The following is a 17573-nucleotide window of genomic DNA, read 5'->3' as shown; positions in this document are numbered from 1 at the left end:
TTACTATTGCATGGTTCTTTCTGAAGACAGGATTTTACTCTGTATTCCAGGTTGGAACTCTTGTGTTGTCAAAGCTAGACTTGAACTTGTGGTGATGCTCTTGCCTCAGCTTCCCAAGTACTGGAATTATAGGCATGGGTTACTTTTTATTCCTCATTCTTTTTTTTAACCTTTTTTTATTTTAGAGAGAGGGAGAGAGACAAGAGAGATGAGAGATAGAGGACTGGTGTGCCAGGACCTCAGCCACTGAAATCAAACTCCAGATCCTTGCACCACCTAGTGGACATGTGCAACCTTCTCTTGCCTCACCTTTGTGTGTCTAGTGTACGTGGGATCTGGAGAGTCAAACTTGGGTCCTTAGGGTTTGCAGGTGAGTGGGCTAAGCCATCTCTCCAGCCTGCCTCATTCTTTTTTTTTTTCAAGGTAGGGTTTCACTCTAACCCAGGCTGACCTGGAATTCACTATGGTGTCTCAGGGCGGCCTTGAACTCATGACAATCCTCTTACCTGTGCCTCCCAAGTGCTGGGATTAAAGGTGTGCACCACCACACCCAGTCCTCCTCATTCTTTTTCAAAAAAAATATTTTATATATTTATTTATTTGAGAGAGAAAGCAGAAAGAAAGAGAATATGGACGTACCAGGTCTCTAGCCACTGCAAACAAAGTCCAGATGCATGTGCCACCTTGTGAATCTGGCTTATTGGGTACAGAAGAATTGAACCTGGGTTCTTAGGCTTCAGGGGCAAGTTCCTTAATCGCTAAGTCATCTCTCCAGCCCTGTTCTTTTTTTTTTTTTTTAATTGGTTTTTCTGAGGTAGGGTCTCACTCTAGCCCAGGCTGACCTGGAATTCACTTTGTAGTTTCAGGGTGGCCTTGAAACTCATGGTGATCCTCCTACCTCTGCCTCCCAAGTGCTGGGATTAAAGGTGTACACTACCACGCCCAGCTCTGTTCCTTATTCTTAAATAAGGATATAGAGGTAAGGATTGCCAGTTCTTTGAAGACAATTAATGAGAAAAACAGAGGCCAAAATAAATTCATAGGAACAGGTATCAGAGAAAGCAGAGCTTACACAGTATATAAGTTACATTCTTGTTGCTGGGACAAAATAACTGACCAGAAGCAGTTTATGGAAGGAAAAGGGATTAATTCAGTTTACAGTTCATCATAGCAGGGGAAGGATGGCAGGAGAAGAAAGCTGGTCCCACAGTGTCATATCAAAGGGTGGAAGTAGAGAGACCAGCAAGTAGGGCTGGGCTGGAACACCTCAAGGTCTATTCCCAGTGACACACTTCCTCCAGCAAGGTTCCCCATCCTAAAGGTTCTACAACCTTCCCCAAACAGAACCACCAGATGGGGAGTAAGTGTTACATTAAAACTACCACATTCTGGAAGTAGAAAAGAACTTCAACTAAAGTATAATATCCCCAAAGAAAAGAGAAAAGCAATATAAAAAAAGGAAAGTTAGAGGCAAATGGCTCTTAGGACTTAATATATACAATAATTCCCTCTACCTATGGTTTATTTTTCTATAGTTTTGGTTACTTGTGGTCAAACCACAATCTTAAAACATTAAGTTTAAAATTCTAAACAAAAACAAGCAAGCAAACAAACAAACAAAAGTTTGGAGCATGGTGGCACATGCCTATAATCCTAGCAGTTGGAAGGTGAAGACAAAAGGTACAACTTTGCCTACGTAGTGAGTTAAAGGCCAGCCTAGGCTACATGATACCCTGTCTCAGCACAGTCACATCGCCAAGCATGGGGGTGCATGCCTTTAATCCCAGCACTCAGGAGGCAGAAGTAGGAAGATCACTGAGAGTTCAAGGCCACCCTGAGACTCCATAGTGAATTCTAGGTCAGCCCGGACCAGAGTGAGACCCTGCCTCGAAAAACCAAAACCAAAACAACAACAACAAAGAACCAGTAACATCAACAAATTCCAGAAAAAATGTTTTAAGTAGTTTTATTACTGCATATTGTCATAGTTGTTATTTTTTAAATCAGTTATTCTTTTATAAAATATTTGTATTTATTAATTTGAGACAGAGAGAGAGAGAGGGAGGCAGGGAGATAGAGAGAGAATGGGTGCACAAGTGCCTCCAGCCACTGCAAACGTACTCCAGATGCATGCACTACCTTGTGCATCTGGCTCTCGTGGGCCCTGGGGAATTGAACCTGGTTCCTTTGGCTTTGCAGGCATGTGCCTTAACTGTTAAACTATCTCTCCAGCCCTTATAAGTTATTCTTTTTTTTTTTTTTTTGTCAAGGTAGGGTTTCACTCTAGCTCAGGCTGACCTGGAATTCACTATGGAGTCTCAGGGTGGCCTTGAACTAATGAGAATCCTCCTACCTCTGCCTCCCCAGTGCTGGGAATAAAGGCATGCACCACCACACCTGGCTCCTTGTCAGTTATTCTTTTAACCTCTTACTGTGATAATTTATTCACAAATAAAGTTCATACAGGTATAAGAAACAGCAGCATCTGTAGAGTTCAGTACTAATCACAGCTTTAGGCTTTCACATGACCTCTTCAGCTAAGGGGAAACTATGGTGTTACCCAAAACAAAATGTGCTAGTATGAAGGTTTAATGTTTTCATGTATATCCACAGGCATTTTTAATATTCTTCCCTTCAAGAAGTGAGCTTACTTCCCCTTCCCTTTAGGCTTGATTTTGTGACTCTCTTGTAACAACTGTTAGTCACCTTTTTGTCACTGTGCCAACATTCCTGAGACAATCCATCTGTAAAGAGAAAAGGTTGGTTTTGACTCACATTTTTGGAGCTTTTAGTCCATGAAGGCCCTGTGGTGAGGCAGCACATCATGGCAAGAGCGCATAATGAATCAAAACTACTTACCTCACTGCCAGGGAGCAAAAGAAGAAGAGACTACAGTATTTTTTTTTTTTTTTTCTGAGGTAGGGTCTCACTCTAGTCCAGGTTGATCTGGAGTTCATTCTGGAGCCCCAGCTGGCCTCAAGCTCACAGATCCACTCCACCTACCTCAACCTCCTGAGACTAGGATTTCATAATCCCTTATATCCATAGTGGACCAAAGAAGTCCTACTAGCTGCTTCCAAGCCCACCTGTTGCAGTCAGCTTCACACTGCTGCAGAAAACACCTGACCAAGAACAGCTTAGGAGAGGAAAAGGTTTATTTTAGTTTACAGACTTGAGAAGCTCCATGATGGCAGGGAAAATGATGGCATGAGCAGAGGGTGGATATCACCTCCTGGCCAACATCAAATGGACAACAGCAGAGTGTGCCAAATATTGGCAAGGGGAAGCTGGCTACAATACCCATAAGCCTGCCCCCGACAATACACTGCCTTCAGGAGACTCCAGTTCCCAAATTGCTGCCAGCTGGGAACCTAGCATTCAGAACACATACGTTTATGGGGGACACCTGAATCAAAACCACCATAACACCCAAAGGTTCCACCATCTCCCAACAGTGCCACCTTGAGGACCAAGCATATTAAGATCAAAACTGGACACAAATAGAAAAGATAAAAGTAACAGCTATTTCTGAGACTAGATCTTCCCTTCTCTCATCATCAGCTCTAAGGAAACTTAGCTAGTATGTAACACTCAATCACCTTATGACAGGCCCATGTGTTAGAAACGGAATTGCCTTGTTCATAGCGAGAAAGGATCTGAAGCCTCGAGCTATCTTATAAATGGAACCTCCAGCCCCATCCCATCTTCAGTCATTACATGACCATCGCCCCTGACATCCTATCTGCAACTCCATTAGAGCCCTGGCCCAGAACCATCTATGGAAGCTGTTTCTGGATCCTGACTTTCAGAAACTCTTTAGGAACACATGCTTATTATTTTAAACCTGTATGTTTTAGGGTAAACCTGTATGTCTTCGGGTAATTTGTTACATAGTAATAGATAATAAACCCAGAAAGTTGGATGATTAAGTTGAGAAAGCCACCTAGCAAGTAAGTAATAATAAAAGAATGAATATGAAAGGAGGCTTGAGAGATGGCTCAGTGGGTAAAGTGCTTACCATTCAAGCATGAGGACCTGAGTTTGAATCCCCAGCACCCAACTAAAAATTGAGGGTATGGTGGCACATGCTTATAATTCCAGCATTGAGAAGATGGAGACAGGAGAATCCCTGGGATTGGCTGACGAGTTTGTCTAGCTGAATTAAGTTCAGTGAGAGATTTTTGTCACAAGGTGGTCAGTGACAGAGGGAGACAACTGACTTTGACTTCTAGACTCCATAAGCACACATATATATATGCACCCATACATACATACACATGTACCTGCATGCATGTAAACATGCATACACATACATGCATACCACATGCATGAACATGCAAAAAAAGAAAATAGAATGAGCTAGAAGATCCACTTAGGAGGTCTGTTACTTTTATTTATTTAGTTTTTATTTTTCAAAGTAGGGTCTCACTCTAGTCCAGGCTGATCTGGAACTTACTCTGTATAGTCTCAGGCTAGCTTTGAATTCACAGTGATCCTCCTACCTCTGCCTCCTGAGTGCTGGAATTTAAGGTGTGTTCCACCATGCCTGGCTGGTTGTTGTATTTTTATTTTTTACTTTACCTTTTTGCAAGCAGAGAGAGATTCTCCAGTACCTACTAGAACTAGATATACAAAGTGGCTCATGTGCACCTGGAGTTCATTTGCAGAGGCTAGAGTCCCTGGCATGCCCATTCTTTCTGTCTTTCTCTGCTTGGAAATAAATAAGTAAATAGATAAATAAATAAATAAAACAAGAAGCCTTCTTTGTATAGTCTACAAGGAAGTAAATCAGAAAGGAGAGCCAGACCTCATTTTTGGTTGGCATCAAATTTTTTTCTCCTGGTATTAGGCATGGGATTGGATATTGAATCTGGGGCCTTAAACATGCTAGGAATTACTCTACCACTGAGTGTGCCTCCAGCCCTCACCAGTGTTTGAGTAGCTCCCTAGGTAGGAAACCCCAGGCCAGTGCACCTCTTGTTCCTGGTGTCCCATGGAGTAAGGGCAGGTAAAGTTGGAGCAGCAAGGAAAGACTAACTCTTGGCCTAGGGAAAGGAAAATTTGTAGGTCTCCTAAAATATGTGCTTGTTTGCTGACCTCTTTCTCTTTCTTCCTTTCTTTTCTTTTCCTTTCTTCCTGCTAGGCAGCTACCAGGGACAGAGTTCCTTCTTATTTGCAATCAATATTAGTTCCATGGTATAATGGCAAGACCCAGCTACAGTATGGTAACAAGGGCAAGAGAGACTGGAATAACCCTTTGTATAAATCTTACCTGGGAGCTGGGGACATTTAAAGTGCTTGCCTGTGAAGCCCAAGAACCCAGATTCAATTCCCTAGGAACCACATAAGCCAAGAAGCACAGGTAGTGCATGTGTCTAGTTTATTTGCAGTGGCTAGAGGTCCTGGTGTGCCCATTCTCTCTCTCTCTCTAAAAATAAATAAATATGGTTGGAGGGATGATTTAGCAGTTAAGGCATTTGCCTACAATACCAAAGGACCCAGGTTCGATTCCCCAGGACTCATGTTAGCCAGATGCACAAGGGGCGCATGCGTCAGGAGTTTGTTTGCAGTGGCTGGAGGCTCTGGTACGCCCATTCTCTCGCTCTCTCTTCCTCCTTCTCTGTCAAATAAATAAATAAATAATAAAATATTAAAAATAAATAAATGGAACTATTACTTTTATTTATTCTTAATTTTTTGTTTATTTGAGAGTGACAGACAGAGAACGAAAGAGGCGGATTTTTATCTTAACACCTTTTCTCCTACATTTCTATATTTTCTTTTTTTCCAAGGTAGGGTCTCAATTTAGCCCAGGCTAGAACTGGAATTCACTATGAAATCTCAGGCTGGCCTCAAACTCACAGCTATTCTACCTCCTTCTGATTGCTGGGGTTAAAGGTGTGTGCTACAACACCCAGCCTTTAGTTTTCTAATTATTTATTTTCAAGCAAAGAGAGGAGAGATGAGAGAGGGATAGAGAATGGGCACACCAGAGTCTCCACTGCAAATGAACTCCAGACATATGTGCCACCTTGTGCATCTGGCTTACATAGGTCCTGGAGAATCAAACCTGGGTCCTTTGGCTTTGCAGGCAAACACCTTAACCAGGGCTAGAGAGATGGCTTCGTGGTTAAGCGCTTGCCTGTGAAGCCTAAGTAACCCGGTTTGAAGCTCTATTCCCCAGGACCCACATTAGCCAGATGCACAAGGGGGCACAGGCATCTGGAGTTCGTCTGCAGTGGCTGGAAGCCCTGGCGTGCCCATTCTCTCTCTCTCTCTCTCTCTCTTTTTTTTTTCCTCCAAATTCCTGGTTTAATAAAGGCTGTTTATTTTGAGGAAAAAAAGGTCCCAAACATCAAGATGTTCACAAAATAACCCACAGTATCAACTTTAGAAAACAAGTATTAAGACTATTACACTATTTTTCTAAAGGATGCCTTTGACATGCCAACTCTCATTCACAAAAATACATTATGACATATGTGTTGAATACTCAACCCCAGAGTACATGGGGAAGGTCACACATGTTCTGCTAACTCAAAGATGCTCTGATGCTATAAGTAAATGAGAATGCTTTTGCAGTCAGGGAAGCAACTATTGAAACCATGTATGAATGGAAGAACTGTACTCCCTGCATAACAAGAGATTATTTTGGAGACAGTTGATAAAAACCATACATTTTTTATTGTTAAGTCATAAAGAGGTATCAAAAGCAAAAATTACAGGGTAAGACTTAACACAACTACTTCGAGCGTCAAAGGAAGTGAAAATGGAACTTGGCATTGGGCAGTATAGCATGAATTAATGAGCGTGGGAAGGACAAGGAAAGGGAGAACAACAGTGAAAATGTGCTGAAGATTCTAGGGGAGTGAATCTGGTATAATTTTGATCTTGGACAAACACCTAGGTAAAGAAACAATCAGTAAGATTTCTAAAGCCTGCTAGGTGCTTAAGAGTCATCCTCTCCTTCCTCAGCCTCTTTTTCATCATCTTTGATCAATTCCAGCTGGTCTTCTCCCCGATCTTCATTATCGTCATCATCCAGCAGATCTCCCTCCTCAGCAGAGTCATCTGCACCTGCCTCAGACTCCATTTTCACATTAGTCTCATCTTTCTTCACAGAGGTACTAGTTTGCTCCTCTTCAGTCTTTTCATTCTTTACCTCTACTGGGGTTGATAAGGACAAGTCTGCTTGTTTGCTCTGTTCCTTTTCTATTTTTTCCAAGCTTTCCAGTAGAGAATCCACTTTTTGTTTTATCTGGGTTAAGTTCCTTCTTAATGGCTTGAAGGTCATCTCCTTTTAACTTTCCAACTTAGAAGATGATCCTCGCTGTCCACTCTTAGAATTAAAGCCACTTTTGCCCCTTCGTGAAGTGTTTCTAGATACCCGCTGGCGTTTAGAGGGTACCACAGCACGAGCAATAGGAGGAGGAGGAACAAGTGCTGGATAACTGTACATCCTGTCATAATAATCACGCTGAAAGTCATAATCCAAGTCAAAGGAGGAGCTGAGTACAGGGGACGGAGAAGGGTGTTCTGGTACTGACCCGTACATCTCCGCTGCAGATCGTTTCACACCTGCTTTTCCTCGGTTCACTTTTGGCTCTGCAGCCAGATTAATATCTAAAACCTGGCCAGCAATCATTCTCCCATCCTCTCCTGCCACAGCAGCTCGGGCATTTCTCTCATTAACATACTGTACAAAGGCAAAGCCCTTATGAACAGAGCAGCCAACAATTTTGCCATATTTTGAGAAGATGGCCTCCACATCAGACTTCTTGACCACAAGAGTGTTGAGATTCCTAATGAATACACGGGAATTCATAGAGCGAGGATCTGTCTTGTTGGTAACATTGCTAGCCATTTTCTTTGAAGTTAAGGATCTTCACAAAGCTGAAAAATGTAGATGAAGATCAAAAAAATCTCACAGAGTGAAGGAGATGAGATTCGACCCTGAATCTCCTACTCGGGAGTCCTACGTGAAGAGACTGGGCAGGCCAGAGACGCGCACACAACTGTCCTGACTTCGTCTCTTCACAAAATTCTCTCTCTCTCTCTCTCTCTCTCTCTCTCTATCTGCCTCTTTCTCTCTCTCTTTGTCACTCTCAAATAAATAAATAAAAATGAACAAAGAAATTTTTTAAATCCCACCTTAACCAGTAAGCCATCTCTCCAGCCCAGTATTTTCTATTTATTAGAGAGAGAGAAAGAGACAGATGTATATAGGAAGAGAATGGGCACACCAGGGCCTCTAGCTACAAATAAATTCCAGATGCATATGCCACCTTCTACATCTGGCTTTATGTGGATACTGGGGAATCAAACTCAGGTCCTCAGGTCCTTAGGCTTTTCAGGCAAGCACCTTAATGGCTGAGCCATCTTTCTAGTCCCCATTTCTCTATTTTCAATGTGCCTTTCAAGACCCAAATCAATTATCTCCTGCAAATCCTCCCTTAACTTCCTGTTTAAAATAATTCAAAACCACTTATACATCTATTTACTGTACAAATATTTATTAAATATCTATAATGTATGAGGCACAGTCAGACACTGTGAATATAATCAAGATCAAATATTTACTTATTCTGTACTAAAAAAATATTCAGAATTTCCCAGTAAGGTTCAAATGCTTAGTGTGGTTATCACCTTCTCCCTGACTATTTTTCAAGAACAGTCTGCTTCCCAGTGCCACTCTACTTTACTCTTCATCTGTAACCAAGCTCTTGTAATTCATAGAGTCTAGCTCTTCATAACTTGTCAGATTCCCTTCTTGTTTATTTGATGAACTTAAATCACACTTTTAAATTTATTTTTTAAATTAAATTAAATTTTTATTTATTTATTTGAGAGAAAGAAAGAGGGAGAGAGAGAGGATGGGCATGCCAGGGTCTCCAGACACTGCAAATGAACTCCAGACACATGCGCCACCTTGTGCATCTGGCTAACGTGGGTCTTGGGGAATTGAACCTGGGTCCTTTGGCTTTGCAGGCTAAGCCACCCCTCCAGCCCTTCAATCACACTTTTACACTCAGTTCTGGAAACATTTCATGTGTGACAACTTTGCTAAAGGTTCCCTCATTCTTATTCCAAACTCAGTAGTATCAAGTACATCCTCCTTTGTGACAGTCCATATTTGATTCAAGCATATACTGTAACTTAGTATGAATACTTATCTTCTTCATCAGCTGCTTTATAGAAAAGGTCTTATTCTATTCATCTTTGTAATCTCAGCCAACATAATGTCTGACACACAGTTGGTGCTTAATTAACATTAGCTGAATAAGAAAATGACAAAGCTGGCTGTGGTGGTGGTGCACATCTTTAATCCCAGCACTCAGGAGCCAGAGGTAGGAGGATCGCTGTGCATTCTAGTCACCCTGAGACTACATAGTGAATTCCAGGTTAGCTTGAGCTAGAGTGAGACCCTACTTCCAAAAAACAAAAAATAAAAATAAAAAAGAAATAAATGAGTAATGGTGCACACCTTTAATCCCAGTGCTCAGGAGGATCCCTGTGAGTTCAAGGCTACCCTAAGATTGACTATATAGGGAATTCCAGGTCAGCCTGGGTTAGAGTGAGACCCTACCTTGAAGTCCCCCCCCTAAAAAAAAAGAGAATGAGTAATAGCTGGGCATGGTGGCACATGCCTTTAATCCTAGCACTTGAAAGGCAGAGGTAGGAGGATCGCTGTGAAGTAGAGGCTCATATAGAACTACAGAGTGAGTTCCAGGTCAGCCATGGCTAGAGTGAAACACTACCTGGGGAAAAATAAATAAATAAGATTAGATTTGGTTGAATAAATTGAGTTTTATTTTTGTTTTTTTTTTGTTGTTGTTTTCAAGGATTAAAGGCATGCACCACCATGCCCGGCCTAAACTTCGTATCTTAGTAAGAATATTAACTAATAGAAAAGTGAAGCCAAATTGCTACTGTCCCTGATGCATAATAGTTCTAAGTTTAAAAAACAATTTTTTGTTTGTTTTTATTTATTTGAGAAAGAGAGAGAGAATGGGTGCACCAGGGCCTCCAGCCACTACAAATGAACTCCAAATACATGTGCCACCTTGTGCATCTGGCTTACATGGGTACTAGGGAATCAAGCCTCGAACCAGTGTCCTTAGGCTTCACAGGCAAACACTTAACTGCTAAGCCATCTCTCCAACACAAGTTTTTGTTTTTTTTTTTTAATTTATCTATTAGAGACAGAAAGAGGGGGAGGAAGGGAGGGAATGGGTAAGCCAGGGTCTCTAGCCACTGCAGACAAACTCCAGATGCATGTTCCACCTTGTACATCTGGCTTATGTGGGACCTGGAGAATTGAACCTGTGTCCTTAGGCTTCACAGGCAAGCGCTTTAACCACTAAACCATATCTCCAGGCCCCTGAGGCATATTATTAGCTAGGGCAATAATTGATTGTGGAGGATAAATCTGGAACCCAAGATACAAAGGGCATGGCTTAATAGACAGGAGAGGACATAGCCCCTTTATCCCACTACTCTAAATTCCTCTTACTTGTTTCTGTAGTTATGTCCTTCTTTTTGCTCTGAAAGGGATTTTGATATCCCAATAGATATAAGTTGAAGAAAGCCATCTCAGCTTCTCCTTGTTTTCTGGAATGTTCACGTTAGAACACTGGACTCTTGTAACCATGGTGATGTCTTAAAGAATTGCTGACTGATATTTCCTTTGTTTAGTGTGGCATGGGATTTTGGGGTTCACTGTGGAGTTAGAGTGGACTAAACCATTTCAGGAAAATGAAAGAATTAAATGTCATTTCCCTTTTCCTTGACCCAATCTCACACCATAAGCTTCAGAAATCAGTGAGTTTATGCAGAATTAGCCTGGGCTTCAATGTAAGGTGTTTGTTTTTGAGACAGGGTCTAGTCCAGGCTGGCCTCAAACTGCCTTTATAGGTGAAGATGACACTGAACTTTTGATCCTCTTGCTGGGAGGATCTGATGCCAAGTGCTGGGATTACAGGTGATTTTTTTTATTGCCCCTGCTTTATATGGTGCTGGGACTCAAACCCAGGGCCTAGTAAGCTAGGCAAACACTCTACCAACTGAGTTACATCTCTAGCCCGCATAATGTAAGTTTTGCTATCCTGTAGGTGTCTCACTTTAAGATTAGACCTTGGGTTTTATTTTTCTTTTAAATAGCAATGACAATATCTCATGCTTATGAGAATTAAATAATATACAAATTTCCTTAGCACAGTATTCAGCACATAATGAAATTATTTTTCTTTTTTGAAACCGGAGCTCATATAACCTAGACTGGCCTCAAACTCACTATTGAGGACAATCTTAAACTTCTGGTCCTCCTGCTTCTACATTTCAGGACTTCCTTCGTGTTAGACAAGTATTCTATCAGCTAAGCTATATTCCCAGTCTTGGAACCATATTTACACGTTTTTATTTTCAAGGTAGGGTCTTGCTCTAGCCCAGGCTGATCTGGACTTAGTCTCAGGCTGGCCTCGAACTCACAGTGATCCTCCTACCTCAGCCTCCTGAGTGCTGGGATTAAAGGTGTGCATCACCACAACTGGCTTTTTCTTTTTTGTTTTTCTGAAACACACCCTTAGATAGCTCAGCTGATACAGTGGAGGACTGTAGACTGAACAGACAGGGTTTTTCTATGTAGTTTAGGCTAGCCTAGGATTCACTGTTGAGGTTGGCCTCAAACTCTGAACTTCTGCCTCAGCCTCCCAAATGCTGTGATTCTTTTTTTTTTTTTTAATTTTTTATTTATTTATTTGAGAGCGACAGACATAGAGAGAAAGACAGATAGAGGGAGAGAGAGAATGGGCGCGCCAGGGCTTCCAGCCTCTGCAAACGAACTCCAGACGCATGCGCCCCCTTGTGCATCTGGCTAACGTGGGACCTGGGGAACCGAGCCTCGAACCGGGGTCCTTAGGCTTCACAGGCAAGCGCTTAACCGCTAAGTCATCTCTCCAGCCCCAAATGCTGTGATTCTAGACATGAGCCCCATGCCCAACTAATGAACTATTGAAATCTGAGTAAGATTCTTCCAATGTATTTACTTCATCAGTAGTGTGCCAGTCCATGCTGGCTTTTAAGAACTTGTTAACATTTGAGTTTTACCAGCTGGTTGTTAAGTCAAGGACTTGGAAACTTGTCACTGTCTAGAGTTGGACTTGGAGCTACAGAGTTTGATGTTTGCCCTGTTTAAATTTTGTATTGGTTGAATATTTCTTAACTATGCCCAATGCCATCTTTTGCAGTGTAAATGTTTACTTTGTGCCATTATGGGTTCTTTTCATTTTTAGTTTTTGGTATTATGGCTCAGTTAAAAGATCTTAGGCTGGGGCTGGAGACATGGCTTAGTGGTTAAGCCCTTACCTATGAAGCCTAAGGACCCCGGTTCGAGGCTCCATTCCCCAGGACCCACGTTAGCCAGATGCACAAGGGGGCGCACGCATCTGGAGTTCGTTTGCAGTGGCTGGAGGCCCTGGCGCACCCATTCTCTCTCTCTCTCTCTCTCTCTCTCTCTCTGCCTCTTTCTCTGTCACTCTCAAATAAATAAAAACAAACAAAAAATATTTAAAAAAAAAAAAAGGTCTTAGGCTATGGGAATGTTTGAACATCATTGGGATTGATGAAAACTATGGTACTTTTAAAGTTGGGCTGCATGCATTGCATTTTACATCTTGTATGGTTATCAGGTTATGGGGGCCAGATATGGAATGCAGTGGTTTAATTCACATGTCCCCCATAAACTTCTGTGTTCTGAATGCTAGGTTCCCAGCTGGTGGAAATTTGGGAACTGGATCCTCCTGGAGGCAACATATTGTTGGGGTGGGCTTATGGGTGTTACAGCCAGCTTCCCCTTGCCAGTGTTTGGCACACTCTCCTGCTGCTGTTGTTCATCTGATGTTGGCTAGGAGGTGATGTCCACACTCTGCTTATGCCATCATTTTCCCTGGCATCATGGAGCTTCCCCTTGAGTCTGTAAGCCAAAATAAGCCCCTTTTTCCCCACAAAAAATTAAATTAAAAAATTAAATTAAGCCAGGTGTGGTGGTGTACTCCTTTAATCCCAACACTTGGGAGGCAATTGGGGTTGTATTCAGAAAGTCTTTGCCAAGCCCATATGTTGAAGGGTTTTCCCTACTTTTCCACTAGCATAATAGAGTTTCCGGTTTTATGTTAAGGTCTTTAATCCATTTGGACTTAATTCTTGTGCATGGTGAGAGAGAAAAATCTATTTTCATCCTTCTGCAGATATATATCCAGTTTTCCCAACACCATTTGCTGAAGAGGCTGTCCTTTCTCCAATGAATATTTTTGGCATTTTTATCGAATATCAGGTGGCTATAGCTACTTGGGCTTACATCTGGATCCTCTATTCTGTTCCACTGATCTACATGTCTGCTTTTGTGCCAGTACCACACTGTTTTTGTTACTATGGCTCTGTAGTATAGGTTAAAATAAGGTATGGTGATACCTCACGACTTATTTTTATTGCTCAGTATTATTTTAGATATTCAAGGTTTTTTGTGATTGCAAATGAATTTTTGGATTTTTTTTTCTATTTCCATGAAGAATGCTTTTGGAATTTTGATAGGGATTGCATTAAATGTGTAGACTGCTTTTGGTAAGATTGCCATTTTCACAATATTGATTCATCCAATCCAGGAACACGGGATGTTTCTCCACTTTCTAGAGTCTTCTGCAAATTCTCGCTTGAGTGTTTTAAAGTTCTCATTGTAGAGATTCTTTACTTCCTTGGTTAGGTTTATTCCAAGGTACTTTATTTTATTTTTTTGGGTGCAATTGTGAATGGGAGTGATTCTCTGATTTTATCCTCTGTGTGTTTGTTGTTAGCATATATGAAGGCTATGATTTCTGTGTGTTTATTTTGTATCCTGCTACATGGCTGTAGGTTTTGATCAGCTCTAACAGTTTGCTAGTAGAGTCTTTAGAGTCCTTTATGTATAGAATCATGTCATCTGCAAATAATGATAACTTAATCTCTTCCTTTCCAATTTGTACCCCTTTTATGTATGATTCTTGCTTTGTTGCTATGGCTAAGACTTCCAGAACTATAGTAAATCAAAGTGGGGACAGTGGACACCCTTGTCTTGTTGCTGATTTTAGTGGAAAAGCTTCCAGTTTTTCCCCATTTAGTAATATGTTGGCTGTAGGCTTGTCATAAATAGCTTTTATTATATTGAGATATGTTCCTTCTATTCCCAGTCTCTGTAGAACTTTTATCATGAAGGGATGTTGGATTTTCTCAAATGCTTTCTCTGCATCCAATGAGATGATCATGTGATTTTTGTCCTTCAACCCATTTATATAATGTATTACATTTATAGATTTGCATATGTTGAACCATCCCTGCATCTCTGGGATAAAGCCTACTTGGTCAGGGTGAATGATCTTTTTTTTTTTCCCTGTGTTTTTATTATTACTATTATTATTATTATTTTAATTTTTATTAACATCTTCCATGATTATAAAATATATCCCATAGTAATTCCCTCCCTCCCCACCCCCACACTTTCCCATTTGAAATTCCATTCTCCATCATATTACCTCCCCATTACATTCATTGCAATTACATAAGTACAATATCAACCTATTAAGTATCCTCTTCCCTTCCTTTCTCTACCCTTTATGTCTCCTTTTTAACTTACTGGCCTCTGCTACTAAGTATTTTCATTCTCACGCAGAAGCCCAATCATCTGTAGCTAGGATCCACATATGAGAGAGAACATGTGGCGATTGGCTTTCTGGGCCTGGGTTACCTCACTTAGTATATAATACTTTCCAGGTCCATCCATTTTTCTGCAAATTTCATAACTTCATTTTTCTTTACCGCTGAGTAGAACTCCATTGTATAAATGTGCCACATCTTCATTATCCACTCATCTGTTGAGGGACATCTAGGCTGGTTCCATTTCCCAGCTATTATAAATTGAGCAGCAATAAACATGGTTGAGCACGTACTTCTAAGGAAATGAGATGAGTCCTTTGGATATATGCCTAGGAGTGCTATAGCTGGGTCATATGGCAGATCAATCTCTAGCTGTTTTAGAAACCTCCACACTGTTTTCCACAATGGCTGGACCAGATTGCATTCCCAACAGCAGTGCAGAAGGGTTCCTTTTTTTCCACATCCCCGCCAACATTTATGATCATTTGTTTTCATGATGGTGGCCAATCTGACAGGAGTGAGATGGAATCTCAATGTAGTTTTAATCTGCATTTCCCTGATGACTAGTGACGAAGAACATTTTTTTAGATGCTTATATGCCATTCGTATTTCTTCCTTTGAGAACTCTCTATTTAGCTCCATAGCCCATTTTTTGATTGGCTTGTTTGATTCCTTATTAGTTAACTTTTTGAGCTCTTTGTATATCCTAGATATTAATCCTCTATCAGATATATAGCTGGCAAACATTTTTTCCCATTCTGTAGGTTGTCTCTTTGCTTTTTTCACTGTGTCCTTTGCAGTGCAAAATCTTTGTAGTTTCATTAGGTCCCAGTGGTTAATCTGTGGTTTTATTGCCTGAGCAGTTGGGGTTGTATTCAGAAAGTCTTTGCCAAGACCAATATGTTGAAGGGTTTCCCCTACTTTTTCCTCTAGCAGTTTCAGAGTTTCAAGTCTGATGTTAAGGTCTTTAATCCATTTGGACTTAATTCTTGTGCATGGCGAGAGAGAAGAATCTATTTTCATCCTTCTGCAGATATATATCCAGTTTTCAAAACATTTGCTAAAGAGGCTGTCTCTTCTCCAATGAGTATTTTTGGCATTTTTATCGAATATCAGGTGGCTATAGCTATTTGGGCTTACATCTGGGTCCTCTATTCTGTTCCACTGATCTACATGTCTGTTTTTGTGCCAGTACCATGCTGGTTTTGTTACTATGGCTCTGTAGTGTAGGTTAAAATCAGGTATGGTGCCGGGCGTGGTGGCACACGCATTTAATCCCAGCACTCGGGAGGCAGAGGTAGGAGGATCGCCATGAGTTCGAGGCCACCCTGAGACTACATAGTGAATTCCAGGTCAGCCTGAGCCAGAGTGAGACCCTACCTCGAAAAACCAAAAAAAAAAAAAAAAAAATCAGGTATGGTGATACCACCAGCCTCTTTTTTGTTGCTCAGTATTATTTTAGATATTCGAGGTTTTTTGTGATTCCAAATGAATTTTTGGATTGTTTTTTCTATTTCCATGAAGAAAGCCTTTGGAATTTTGATAGGGATTGCATTAAATGTGTAGATTGCTTTAGGTAAGATTGCCATTTTCACAATATTGATTCATCCAATCCAGGAACACGGGATGTTTCTCCACTTTCTAGTGTCTTCTGCAATTTCTCGCTTGAGTGTTTTAAAGTTTTCATTGTATAGATTCTTTACTTCCTTGGTTAGGTTTATTCCAAGGTACTTTATTTTTTTTTTTTTTGATGCAATTGTGAATGGGAGTGATTCTCTGATTTCATCCTCTGTGTGTTTGTTGTTAGCATATATGAACGCTACTGATTTCTGTGTGTTTATTTTGTATCCTGCTACATGGCTGTAGGTTTTGATCAGCTCTAACAGCTTGCTAGTACAGTCTTTAGGGTCCTTTATGTATAGAATCATGTCATCTGCAAATAATGATATCTTGATTTCTTCCTTTCCAATTTGTATCCCTTTTATGTGTGTCTCTTGCCTTATTGCTATGGCTAAGACTTCCAAAACTATATTAAATAAAAGTGGGGACAGTGGACACCCTTGTCTTGTGCCTGATTTTAGTGGAAAAGCTTCCAGTTTTTCCCCATTTAGTAATATGTTGGCTGTAGGCTTGTCATAAATAGCCTTTATTATATTGAGATATGTTCCTTTTATTCCCAGTCTCTGTAGAACTTTTATCATGAAGGGATGTTGGATTTTGTCAAATGCTTTCTTTGTGTCTAATGAGATGATCATGTGATTTTTGTCCTTCAACCCATTTATGTAATGTATTACATTTATAGATTTGCATATGTTGAACCATCCCTGCATCTCTGGGATAAAGCCTACTTGGTCAGGGTGAATGATCTTTTTGATATACTCTTGTATTCTGTTTGCCAATATTTTGTTGAGAATTTTTGCATCTATGTTCATGAGGGAGATTGGTCTGTAATTTTCTTTTTTTGTTCTATCTTTGCCTGGTTTTGGTATCAGGGTGATACTGGCCTCATAGAAGGAGTTTGGTAGAATTCCTTCTTTTTCGATTTCCTGGAAAAGCTTAAGAAGCTATGGTGTTAGCTCTTCCTTAAAAGTCTGGTAAAATTCAGCAGTGAACCCATCTGGGCCTGGGCTTTTTTTAGTTGGGAGATTATTGATAACTGTTTGGATCTCCATGTTTGTTATAGGTCTACTTAAGTGATTAATCTCATTTTGATTTAATTTAGGTAGGTCATATAGATCAAGGAAATCATCCATTTCTTTCAGATTTTCATACTTGTGGAGTATATGCTTTTATAGTATGTCCCTATGATTTTTTGAATTTCTCTGGAATCTGTTGTGATGTTACTTTGTTCATCTCTGATTTTATTAATTTGTGTCTCTTCTCTCTTTCTT

The 17573-nt window shown here is 40.6% G+C and overlaps 1 protein-coding gene and 1 pseudogene across 1 annotated transcript in view; both read right to left on the bottom strand.

Annotated features, from left to right (window-relative positions):
• The window catches only part of Tex49 (testis expressed 49), a 36262-nt gene extending 25670 nt beyond the window's left edge, over positions 1–10592 (bottom strand). Inside the window, exon 1 of the mRNA XM_045152592.1 lies at positions 10514–10592. Coding sequence (XP_045008527.1) covers positions 10514–10592 — 79 coding nt within the window. The remainder of the gene's footprint in view (positions 1–10513) is intronic.
• Positions 6950–8000, bottom strand: LOC123461430 (annotated as a pseudogene).
• Positions 10593–17573: the final 6981 nt, after the last annotated feature.

This window comes from Jaculus jaculus, chromosome 6 (genome assembly GCF_020740685.1).
Source record: "Jaculus jaculus isolate mJacJac1 chromosome 6, mJacJac1.mat.Y.cur, whole genome shotgun sequence".
NCBI lineage: Eukaryota > Metazoa > Chordata > Mammalia > Rodentia > Dipodidae > Jaculus > Jaculus jaculus.
This window is presented reverse-complemented; position numbering and strand designations above follow the sequence as displayed.